This window comes from Zalophus californianus, chromosome 1 (genome assembly GCF_009762305.2).
Source record: "Zalophus californianus isolate mZalCal1 chromosome 1, mZalCal1.pri.v2, whole genome shotgun sequence".
In the NCBI taxonomy this organism is placed as follows: domain Eukaryota; kingdom Metazoa; phylum Chordata; class Mammalia; order Carnivora; family Otariidae; genus Zalophus; species Zalophus californianus.
The window spans coordinates 143000747-143013083 of NC_045595.1; the positions used below are offsets into that span (position 1 = coordinate 143000747).

General features: G+C 40.2%; 1 protein-coding gene across 6 annotated transcripts in view; it reads right to left on the reverse strand.

Annotated features, from left to right (window-relative positions):
* The window catches only part of ATP13A4 (ATPase 13A4), a 118714-nt gene that overhangs the window by 35050 nt on the left and 71327 nt on the right, over positions 1-12337 (reverse strand). For all 6 annotated transcript variants that reach the window (XM_027587081.1, XM_027587080.1, XM_027587079.1 and 3 more), the window contains 6 exons: positions 11519-11580; positions 8953-9103; positions 6896-6982; positions 6514-6667; positions 5169-5280; positions 20-144 (listed from right to left, as the gene is read on the reverse strand). In XM_027587081.1, the coding sequence (XP_027442882.1) occupies positions 20-144; positions 5169-5280; positions 6514-6667; positions 6896-6982; positions 8953-9103; positions 11519-11580 (691 nt within the window). The remainder of the gene's footprint in view (positions 1-19; positions 145-5168; positions 5281-6513; positions 6668-6895; positions 6983-8952; positions 9104-11518; positions 11581-12337) is intronic.

A 12337-nucleotide genomic window follows, 5' to 3' on the forward strand; every position in this document is an offset into this window, starting at 1 on the left:
CGTACACTTCGCTCTATACCTGTGACCATTACAGTTCTTATCCGGGCTGAGATGAGCTCTTCCAGAACAGGTTTTGTCTCGTCCTTCAACCGATTCTCCAAGATTAGCAATCCCAGAAATATCAGGTCTGATTCTACTTTGTCCCTGGAAATATATACATATAATTGAGCAGAAATAGCACATTATGGTCTTTCCTAAGGGAAGAAAAACAAAAACAAAGGCAAATATGCTCCTATCAGAGTGGTTCCCACTTACTCACTCAAGCACCATTCCTTAACCACTGAATACGTGCCAGGGAATACCCAGAAAGAAGACAGGAGGGGACATGAAGGACACTGAGATATTTACTCTGACTGAATCAGTTGGAAGAGAGAGTATTTATTAAGCAAAAGATTTGCTTTTTTATTTTTAAGGATTTTATTTATTTGAGAGAGAGAGGCAGAGGGAGAAGCTCAGAAGCTCCCCGCTGAGCTTGATGTGGGGCTCCATCACAGGATCCCAGGACCACAACCTGAGCCGAAGGCAGATGCTTTTAACCGACTGAGCCACCCAGGTGCCCCAAGCAAAAGACTTGTTTTAACTTTCATAGAGAACGAATTAAATGACCCAAAGTCTTCTTTCTGCTGTGGCTAATCTGATTTCCAGCACCTCACCTGTTAGCAACCACCAGAGAGGAGTTCCAGCTCTGGTACAGAACATCATGAAAAGTAAGTGAGGCTCAAGAACAACAAAATACCAGTTTCTCCAGAATCCAAGCCTATAAGCAATACTACTTTAGCCCCAGGAGATATGAGGCTCAAAAAACAGCCCCTCTTTTAAAGCCAAGCCCCTCCCTTCACTTCCTCTGTCAACAGGCAGCATTGCTCTTCTGCATAAAGTGTAAATGTTTCTGCAAGGAAGTGGGACCTCTGAGGCTCCCATTCACCACAAGAACATTACCACGACATTCCACAGGATTAAGTGCAGGGGAGTACTTTTGGGGCTGGGGTCCCCAAAATTCTGCCATGATTCATTTATCTGAGACCCAGACACCTCTAGCAGACAAAAGAGCAAGACACCAGCATTGCCTAATTCTGGCTGAAATACGGATGAAAGCAGCAGCCAGGAAAACATCTGGTTTCGCTTGCCATGGGTCTCTCAGTGCTGGGCCTCGTGTCGGCCAGGGGCAGGGACTAGAGTTAGCCATGCTCCAAGGACACTGCTAACACCTCCACCAGAGTGTCTGGAAGGAAGTGGGCATAGTTTGCACTACTCGCCCCAAGAAATCCCCATTCTTCTGAACCTGGCACTAAGTCTGCATAATCTGGTTCAAACTATCTTTCCAGCTTTCTCTATCACTAAATTCTTCAACTACACTAACTTCCAGACGAGGTGACCCAGCCACCATGCTATGGTCTGTACTCAACCATCTCAAAACATTTGCTCTGGACTGCCGTAAGACATTCTTTCTTATTTCATGGAAAAGGTTATAAGTTCCCCCATGATCTACCATTTAAACTTCCTATTTACATTTTGAGGGCTAGTTCACATGTACCTCCCCATAAAAACCTCCCCAGGTAGAAATAATTGCTCCTCCGCATCTTACCTCTACCTCAGAGTAGCATGCATTTTATTTGTTCATTTATCACTCACCATTCTTCGCTATCTGATCTGTCTCAACAACTTGAGGGCAAGCCTGCCTGGTTTAGCAACAGGCTCAACAACATGCACGTGGTGCCCAACACCAAGGAAGTGCTCAGCCAGGGTACCCTTAGTTGAAGTGCTCTGGTATCTGATGGGACCATTTTTTTTTTTTTGACAGGCAGCCTAGGAAAATTTATTTCCTCTTTCAGAAATTCTGCTGCCAAAGGGTTCTCATGGAAAGCAAAGCCAGTCAGTCTGTCAAGTGATTGACCATTTACTAAATATCTAAACAGGTGAAAGGAACAGGACTAAGGAAAAAGGGAAGAGAATATACAGAAACTACAGTAGCCCCTAACTCCAGAGATTTCATGTTTAACCAGCAGGACAGCATTAGACCTGACAATCTCAGTTGTATGGAAGACTGGGGAAATTACCATGATGTACAAATAATGGTCCTATGGAGTCAGAGAGGAAGATGTAATCATTTTTGGGTAGAGTGATTGGAGAAACATTCCTGGACAGAAGATAGTTGAGCTGTTCTTTGAACGATAACTTAGTTCATCCCTGATTGAGGTCCTCCAATCTTTCTGAATATCTTTAAAGCCTTTATAGGCTTGTATCCAAGCCTCAGGCTTTAGATATTTTCAGAGATGATATGACATAAGCCAACCACAAGGCACCAGACTGGGTCAAGAAAATGGCCACAGGGTCTACCATCTGACATAATCTGCAGCCTACCTTGGCACTCCTATTCCTGGTTCCTCTGGCACATGGTGTTCATAGGGTTCAGTATACAATAATCAGGAGACTATACTTCTAATCTCAGATTCGCCACTATCTTGCTGTCTGGCCATGGGCAAATCACTTTCTTTGTCTGGTACTCTATTTCTTATTTTGTGAAAGAAGGTGGTAAAACTAATCTTCAAGATCTCTTCTAGCTCTAACACTACATGATTCTTCTTTTCATGAGCTTCAATATGAACCAAGAAGTAAAGAGAAGTGGTCTCTTGAGGGATTCTCAAGCTTTGCATCTTGGAATAGTGAGCTCTCTTTTCCTGCTTCCTGCACAGACATTATACCTCCTCCTGAAACATCCAAAAATAATAAAGAATGGAGAATATGATACAAAGGGAGCATTGCCATCCACGAGATTAAACTTCATCTTCTTAAAATCCATGCAATTTTCAAAGGTTGAAATATGCAAAACGTGGGCCAAGAATACTCAAAGAAATTATGATATCAGTGCTGGAAGCACTTTGAGTAAACACACACACATATACACACACATATACACTCGCACACACATCCCCCCAAGAAAGAAAGAATGTTCTGCTCTAATTAGGGATCAGCAAAGGTTAGGTAAATTAACTTAGCTAAGAATAGATGTAGAGGAGAGGCAAATTGACAACCTAAGATTAGATCCTATTAGATCCTACAAGTGTTTAGATCTTACCAGACTGAAAAGTTGGAATTTCAATGCTGTTAGCCAGAGCATGTACTCTCCTGTGTGCCACAGCCCTCACCATTCCCTATTGCTCATGTGCCTTCACCGTTAGTGCTTTGTTATCTGCACCAGCCCCAAAGCCATGATTTTGAAACTTGTAGATATGCAAATATTTTATTATAATAATCAGAAGTAGCAGCATAGTAGCCAGAATCTTGATATATATCTGTCAACAGATTCTCAGGAAACAAAGTTAGATTCCCAATTCTGCAACATCCTGGACCCAAGTTTTCTTTTCTTTAAAATGTGAGATCCAATCTCAAAGTTCACTTTTAGCTCTCTGACTTGAGTAATTTGAATGGCCTGCATCGATTAAATTACAACAAATACCCAGAGTTAAAAGAGCCAGAGTTTTAAGGGTTAAAAGAGTTAAAAGAGCCAGAGTTTTAAGGGTTGCTCTAAGCTGGCCACAGGAATCCAATACTCAGTGATTTTCAATGAGCTACTTCCCTCTCTGCCCATTCACAAAGTGACCGAGTTAGGGCATTTGGGAGGTTCTCAACAGGAGTGGTACTGCCACTAGAGGACATTTTGGAAATCTTTTAGGCATCTATGAAAGATTTTCTGCAATGACCAATGCACAATGAAGAATTCCCCTGCATCCCACATGCCTTTTGATTATTTTACAGGACATTCATGAACATTAAAAAATCATTTATACTTTCCTAAGCCAGTATAGGCTTATACTGTTATAATGTACTATTATTATACTATATAATACACTGTATTATTATAATACATCTAATACTACTAATATTATTTTAAACAAATATAAATTTCTTATACTTCCCCTTGCTGTATTTTACATATAAACACAAAGTATTTTTGCACATTTTTGATATTCTGTTGAATTTTTCAGGAATGCAACTACCATGTAAATTGAAAAGAGATTGTACTGTTTTATTCAGTTTAACCAAGAGTTTGTAACCATTTCAGAGTCATCTCACTGACCACAGGACTGCTGGTGGTATTTGAGACTTCAGTATGTAAACACACATGTATCAGTCTGCACCCCTAGCTGTTGCAGCCCACCACCCCGCCTCCCCCACCGTGATTCTACACACAGGTGCAAGCAACAAATCGCTTCAGTTTGATTTTGCTTCGGTTTGATTTCGCTTCAGTTTTTTTGGCTTCAGTTTGATTTCGTGGAGTCAGTTGAGCAAATACTGAATTATTACTTTTTGTCATGAATTGTATTTTTGCTTCTATTTTTACTATAGAAGAGGGCGTTATACTTATTTTTTACAGAGATTATGTGCAGATCATATTACATACGAATTTTATCTTAAAGGAAATGGTACAAAATATAATTCCAGTAATCTGAATCTGATAGAGTTGAACACAATTATGTTAGACCTCCTGAACTTAAAATCCAAAATAACAAAATAAGCCTTGATTATCTCCACAGCAGTGTTACCCATAGAAGCTGACACAGAGTATTGGACATGGCAATGAAGGCAAAATAAACACAGTAATCTCTAACTCGTGGAAAATAAAACAACAAATTTGAACTAATAAATACTCCAGTCCATTTTAGCTTGTAAGCACCTCTTTTATATATCAAAACTTTCTCTAGAACAGCTCCTCTGAAGCTTTTCTTGCTACCTGGATTATGTGTTAAATCTAAGCTTTACTTATTTGTTTCATTAAGTTGAGTATTTATTGAGAATTTTTTTCAGACAAATGTTATGTTTTCTAACTCTCAACCAATGCCCTAACTCTAAAAAAAAAAAAAAAATAGCTACTTGTATCTGGTACAAAATGAGGTCATAACCATAATTTCAAACTCTCTGAAACACTGGTTATATTCATATCTGTTTTCACAAAGCTGTACAATTATGTCGTATTTTATAGTTTATACAGCTATTTCTCATAAATTCCCCCACTGTTCATTTCAGCTTTGTGATTGAGGCAAGACAGGGATGACTGTATCCCTGCTTACCAAGTTCAGAGACAATTTATGCACACAATTCCAGCAAGCTATGTTGCTCAGTCCACTGCCCAGCAAACCATCCTGCTTTATCAAATCCTCCCCACATACCTTGTCAAGGCAGTGCTGTGATGATCCATTTCCAGCTTCTTGTAGGCCAGTGCTATGACCCGGAAGCCCTGTGTTGTATAACTCTGAAGTTCGCTAACAAAACTAGTTGGTACTGTTCAGAAAATAATGCAAGATTAGTACGCAACATTTAGCCAGTACTGGTGGAGAAATTCTCTACAAACAGATCCAACTCTTTCCCAAGAAAACACACTTCTAAAAAGATACACAGATAAGTCGGTGGGAACCCTAAACATAATTACATTGTCAAGATTGACCTCTTGGGATCCAGTGAAACTGAAATGAGAACAAAGCATTCAAGAAAAGAAGAGAAGAGAAGAGAAAAAAGAAAAGAGAGGAAAAGAGAGGAGAGGAGAGAAGGAAGGAAGGAAGGAAGGAAGGAAGGAAGGAAGGAAAGAAAAAAGATGGGGAAAGCATGTAATTCTTTTTTCTCCAGTTTAACCAAAAAACATTTATTGAGAGTCTTCTTACATTGTATGTGTCAGGTGTTGAGTCTGCAGAGACTAAGTAAACTGCAGGCCCTGCTCTAGAGATCTCTCTAGGAGGGTAACAACCAGTAGAATGAGATCATTGCCGTTCCAGTGAGATCCAAGCAATCGCAATGTGCCGTGGAAACACTGCAAGGGGTTTATGCCATACTGGCAGAAAGTGGGTAGACTAAGGAAGAGGAAAGGCATTTTGGCCAAGGGAGCATCGTACGCTCAGATATGGAAACACAAGACAACGAGACAGTGAATTCAGCTCAAGGAAGCACAAGAAGTAAGGATAGGAGTGGTAAGGCATATCTGGAAAGTATGATAGGAGTCAGATCATGAAGGACTTATATATGATCCTAAAGGAGTATGAGACTATCCTGGAGCCTGTGGGAAGCAACGGAAAGAATAAAAGAAAGAAAGTAACAACATGGTTATACTATGTGGTGGAAAAACCAATCTGGTCACAGTATAAAAGGTGAATCAGAGTAGGGAAGACTGGGGGCTGGAGGTTGATTCACCAAATACTAAAGTGATCCAGTGGAGGGATGAGGGCCTGAGCTGATGGAGTGACAGGGCCATGGATTAGCAAGTGATAAAACAGAGGTTCTGAAAGAGAGGGAAGAATCAGGGACAAATCCTAAACTAGGGGTAGTAGTGTAAATTGGTAGTACCATTCACCAAGATGGAAAATATAGGAAGTAAGAAAGATAAATACTGAGTTTAGCATGCCAGTTGAGTCACCACAGTAGCAATGACCAGTAGGCAATTAGAATCATATATCTAGTGCCGATGGGACACATTTGGGCTGGAAATAAAGATTTGTCAGTTGTACTACAAGTCTATTCACTTACCTGTCTCAGGTTGGCAAAAACTGGCCACCCTTTCTGGTGCCCCTTTCATGAATGCCAGCCGGTCACCCCCCATCTCTTGGGCAATGACTGTCATCCTCTGCAATGCTGATGAGAATGGGAACTGATGCAGGATAGCAATTCCTTCCACTGGGACCTGGTTGAGGGATGAGGAATGGAGAGGGACATAACGACATAGCTCCTAGCTATTAGGAATTAATTACTCCTCCCTCAACACTTATTTTAGCAAATACGGGAAGCAAGGTCTTAGCAATTTTCACATATAGAATTCAAAGAAGACACATCTGTGTCCTTTCAAAATTGTAGGCCTGAGATTTTCCCTTTGAGTTTGAGCATTGTGGGGCAGATAGTAGGCAAGGCTTACCTGGCTGGCTGTTTTGCAGGGCTTAACTACCACAGCATGTGCCGGCACTCCCTTGATATGGAAATCGTCCCCAGAAAGAGCCATCTCCTATTTCACAAATGAGATATTTCATTGTAGAGATTTATTTATTTATTGTTCATCTACTAATACCAGGCTCAAACACGCCCCTTGAGAAAATCCTCAGACCACTTCAATGTATTCTTGGTGTCTCCTCCCTCAGCTAGATGGAGGTGAACCAGACTTATTTCACCACAAGGGGAAGAAAAGTGCATTGGAAATGCAGCAGAACTTGAAGGGCAGATACTTCTGAATTATTCATGCAATTTATCCTGCTTTCTCTGTTGGAATGTGCTGCATAAATGTTCATTCTCCACTTCCGAAGAGCTTAACTTGAAAATAGTGAGAATGAAGAGACAGACTTGTGTGTGAGGGTCTTTGTTTTCCTGGAGTTTGAGGCTGTTTCTGCCCTTCCCTCTCTGTCTAATTTGAATCGATAGTCCTCAGGGCCAGGCAGGGCAGGGACTGTGATGTACATGGCTAGTGTTCAGTAAACACTTAGTAATTGCTGAAATAATAACCCTAAATTATACCCAAAGATGTCAAAATGCTTTGTAATCATATCATCCAGCAGCTGAAAAAAGTCTCAGGGAAGAAATTTTAGTTCCTACTTAAAGATACAGAAACAGTAACCTGGGAAGGATGGGGGACTGGCAAAGTTACCCCAGCCTACTACAGAACCATGCCCCACTAGAGCTGGAAGGGACTCTAGAGATTGTCTCCTTCAGCAGAGCTAACACGTGTTTTATAGGGGTCTAGAGCTGAAGCAGGATGCAGGGGGTGGAGGTGGGCTTGTGGCTAAGTAGGTGGAGGGCATTTCCTGCACTTCACGTGGTACTCCCTGTCTTCTATCTCAACCACGGCAACACCAACTGTTTTGTTTTTTTTTTTATAGAATGCTTCTGAATAAGGTTTTCTTTTTTTTTTCCAAGAAGACGGATGCATTTTTCTTTTATTTATTTATTTATTTTTTACTATGTTCAGTTAGCCACCATATAGTACATCATGTTGTGGTGAGCACTGGGTGTTATGCGCAACTATGCAAATAAGGTTTCCTTTGAAGAAAAGATTCCAGCTTGGTTGCTTTGTTTTGTTTTGTTTTATTTATTTGTTTTGTAAGAACTCTGCTGATCTAATTCAGTCCCGTCATTTTAAGGTCATGAGAGCCGAAGCCCCAACAAGAGAGCCTGACTTCACAGGGTCGAGCAGTCAGAACAGAGCCAAAACCAGAACTGGGAAGTCCCGAACTATACCATTTGTTCTTAAATCTACTTCAGAGTCTCAGCAAAAGTTCTTTCATGGTTTCCCTTTCTATTGTTTCTAGCTTTAGAAACAAAATCAATATTCAATGACTAGGAATAAAACTTTTGGTAACAATGAGTTATCCTAAGCACAGGAGACAGTGCTATTTCCTAATCCCCATGTTCTTTTTTTTTTTTAAGATTTTGTTTATTTATTTGTCAGAGAGAGAGAGAGCGCGCACAAGCAGGGTGAGCAGCAAGCAGAGGGAGAAGCAGGCTTCCCGCCGAGCAAGGAGCCAGATGTAGGACTCAGGGATCATGACCTGAGCTGAAGGCAGACGCTTAACCAACTGAGCCACCCAGGCATCCCCTAATTCCCATGTTCTAGAAAAATTTTAAATCAGACATTGCTCAAGAGTTGGAAAATAATTACACAGTAATTATATTGTCTCAAGTTGGAAGATATATAATAATCATAATTACATTAATCCTATTAACCCATAATATGCCAAGCACATTACCAGGGATTTTTTTTTTTAGCATTATTCCATTTAATGTTCACAATAACCCTACAAAGGAGATACTATTATTAGTCGCATTTTACAGATGAGGAAAACAGGCTTAGATTGGTTTGCCTGTCACTACTACATGCAACTCTTTATTGTAAACCTCACATTTGTAAGCACTGAATAACTATGAAATCCATGTTGTCCTGACATTGAAGATGCTTCTGAGCTTCTCTGAAGAGCAGGGTCTTACCCAGGTGGTAGCTTCAAACATCTTGAGATCCAGAGGATCTCCCTGGATGGTCCCATCGAGAAGAATCAGAGAGTGGCAGGTGGCCATGGCTGCACACAGCGGGCCCCATGGCAAAGACCTGCCCGAGGCAAAGCTGTGGATCTCCTGGAAGCTAAAGGAGAAAAGAAAAGGGGTTTCGGTCCTCTCCCTCCATGCCAAAACGGAGCTTCTGGAAGTAAATATCCATTTAAAAATTAATTTAACATGGTTTGTTACATTAGTACTCATTCTCTAATCCCCTCCCACCCAGATCACTACTGTTTCATTTAGTCATCGTCCTTCTATAAGTTCAGCAAGTGTGGGAAAGGTCTTTGAGGTTCTTTCAAGAATCTTTCTTTTATTTGTCATAGTTTGTCTTCAAATGCGGTCTCAGATTATTATTTCTCATGAAATATGGCCTTAGGTTGCTCTAGGCTTTTCTTTTGAAAGCAACCACATCACAGTGTTAGCTCATAATTCAGCCATATTTCTTCCTGGCTTCCTCATTCAAGCTTCCCTACAAGTTCAAAAACCTCTTGGCTGACTACTGACCCTGTTGATTTTACCTACGATTACATATCAAAAGTTCAAGTGGTCTTAGTGGTTTTCAGTATAATCCCCCGGTATTTCAGTAAACATTAAGCAATCACCAGCGGTGTGATTAACCCAGAAGCTTAAGCTCACACTGAAAAGCCAATACAGATCGGGGGGATGGGGGCGGGGGGGGCGGGAGAAAATCTTATTTTTAATATGGCACACATACCCTCATCACTATGTAATTCTGAGTTCCTGAGGATTGGGCCAAACCCTGGTTTGTACAACAAATAAATAGAACTCTCTCTCATCCTTGTGCTTGTATTCTTATTTGAATGTTTATGATTGATCCCACTCAAATAGCCCAGGTAGCCTTCTGATGGTTCTGGAAGTATCAGGCACATTGGGCAGGTCTTTTGGGAAAAGATAAGAAGTATTAAAGATGAGCTTACCTTTTACAAGAAGATATTTAATAGCCTGTAAGTCAGATGCTTACTCCTTACCTAGTATTGAATCGGTTTTTTCTGATGTTATTAATTAAATTTATCAATTATTTTTCAAATTTTAAATTTCCCTTTTAGTCATTTAAAACCAACTTTGACCTTTTTGAGGGAAGGAAGGAAAAGGGGAAGAAAGAGTGGCAGGCCTAATTAATCAATCAATAACCTAAACATTATGTCAATTGTTTTTATTTAAATTTGACAAGCTACTTTTAGAAATAGAAAGGTTTTTGAATAAGATGATGTCAGTTCAGTAAGTAGAAAAGCATTCAAAAGATGGAACATAGTAAGTTCATTTTAATAAAATAAACATTTGCTGTGCATGTACTATGTTTACCTGGTATAATGCCACAGCACTAGGAACACAAATGTAAATAAGAAACACACTGCTCTCAGGATGCTCGCATGTTTGAATAAATGCATACACTTTTTGTAGAAGCTGAAGTAGAAACATACTAGTTAACAGGAAGACCAGGTATATACCTAAATCTATCTTTGAGAGAAAATGGAAAGAACTTTAGAACATTTAATACTTAGAAGAGGTTTCTTCTGTGGACTAAAGTGACTAGAAGCACCAAGATTTATTTTTTAACCCAGGAAAGAGACTTGTTTATAAATAACATTTTAATATGAAAATGTATTAAACACACGTAATTAAAATCTTTTATGGATAAATTCTGTCATCTGTATAACACAGAAAAAACACAATGTACCGTTTATGTAATAGATGATTTGTAGTGGAAGTTGTAAGTGTGAGAGGGAAACACTTTCATTAAAAAAACCAAATGTAAACATCAAATGTTTCCTGTTCTGATCACAAGTGGAGGTAGCGGTGAGAAAATCAGGCAGGGCTGCAAAGTCAGACTTGGCCACAAGAGGGCCACACAAGAGAGCTGTGCAAATCCTACCACCCGGAGCAGAAAATTGCCAAAACTGAGTCTTTTCTGGCAGGACAGGAAGAGTTTCCAGCAACCAAAAGGTGGAGTTTCCAGAACTACGGTACCAAGGAAAATGAGTGCATTAGCTACGGTTCCACAGGTGGCCCTCCTCCTGCAACTCAATGTACCCAAGTCCGTGCAGTGTTCTTCCTCCTGGCGCACCTAAAGGTTTCAGTTTGTACCAGGAATGTACCTCCCCGAGGGACCATGTCCTGGTATTCTCTAATTAGGTACATTGAGTCAACTTCCGGCCCCTGGCTAATATGCTGACAGCAAATTACATTGTATTAAAAAAAATTTTTTTTTTTTGCAAATTACATTTTAGCAAGGACTTGAAACCCATCCTTCTCCTAGGGTTGTGAGTAGCACAGGGCAGGGGGTGGGGTGGAGGGAGATATGCATGTTTTAGTAAGACTTGGAATTGTTCAAAAAGAGAAATTACATGAAGGTACTATGGCAGCTACTGCTCCAAAGCCAAAGTCAAAAATGTCTTCATTATTAATTTTCAGGAGAAAATGTACAGTATTTTTTTCTGGGAAAAGAGAAATGCCAAGGCATTCGGTCCAGAGTACTCACCCACTCCTATCGCAGGGCACGACTCCCCAGAGATCCAAACCATCCCTTGTTAAGGTGCCTGTCTAAACAGAAGCAAGCACTCAGTTTACTCTGAAGATTCGGCAGCCCCATAATGACAACCCATAAGGTATGTTTTAACAGGGAAATGTATGTCAAGAATGCATTACTGAGATCAGTACTTCAAGGAAGGACACAATCAGGTGGGTATTGGGGGTCCTGGGCAAAAGCTTTGATGAGCTCACACCAATTGTCTGGCCAAGCTGGTGATAAAAGGAAGAAACGGTATCTGTCTTACATACTCCAGAGGCTGGTCTTGAGGATCTAATGGTAGAGTAAATGGATGGGAAAGCCTCCATAAGCCTGTAAGAGCTCTAAAAAGGGTGAGTCCCGGTTTTTATAGCAGAAGATAAAAGTATGTCATCAAAAATAAGTAATAGGAGTAGACTGGCCCTGCTCTAAACAGATGGTTTGCTATTTGACACCTAAAAAAAAAGGTGCTTATTGGTATTTCTCTCAGTGCAGGATAATGATGAAGAGTTTGGGTTCATTTAAAACACCAGCTGGGCCAATTATTTAATCACTGTGAACATCAGAACCCTTTCCTATAACATGCTTTAATCAGATAAGGTTGTCATGAACATCAAATGAGGTAATACAAAGTGCTTAACAATGTCTGGCATAGAGTAGGACCGAATTATAATGATAATTACTCATAATTATTACTTATTTTATTCAAATTCATGTCATAATGGTCTTTCCCACCCTGCTTCTTTTGCCAGGCCCAAGGAGGAGATGATCCCATAAATTGAACAACTTTCT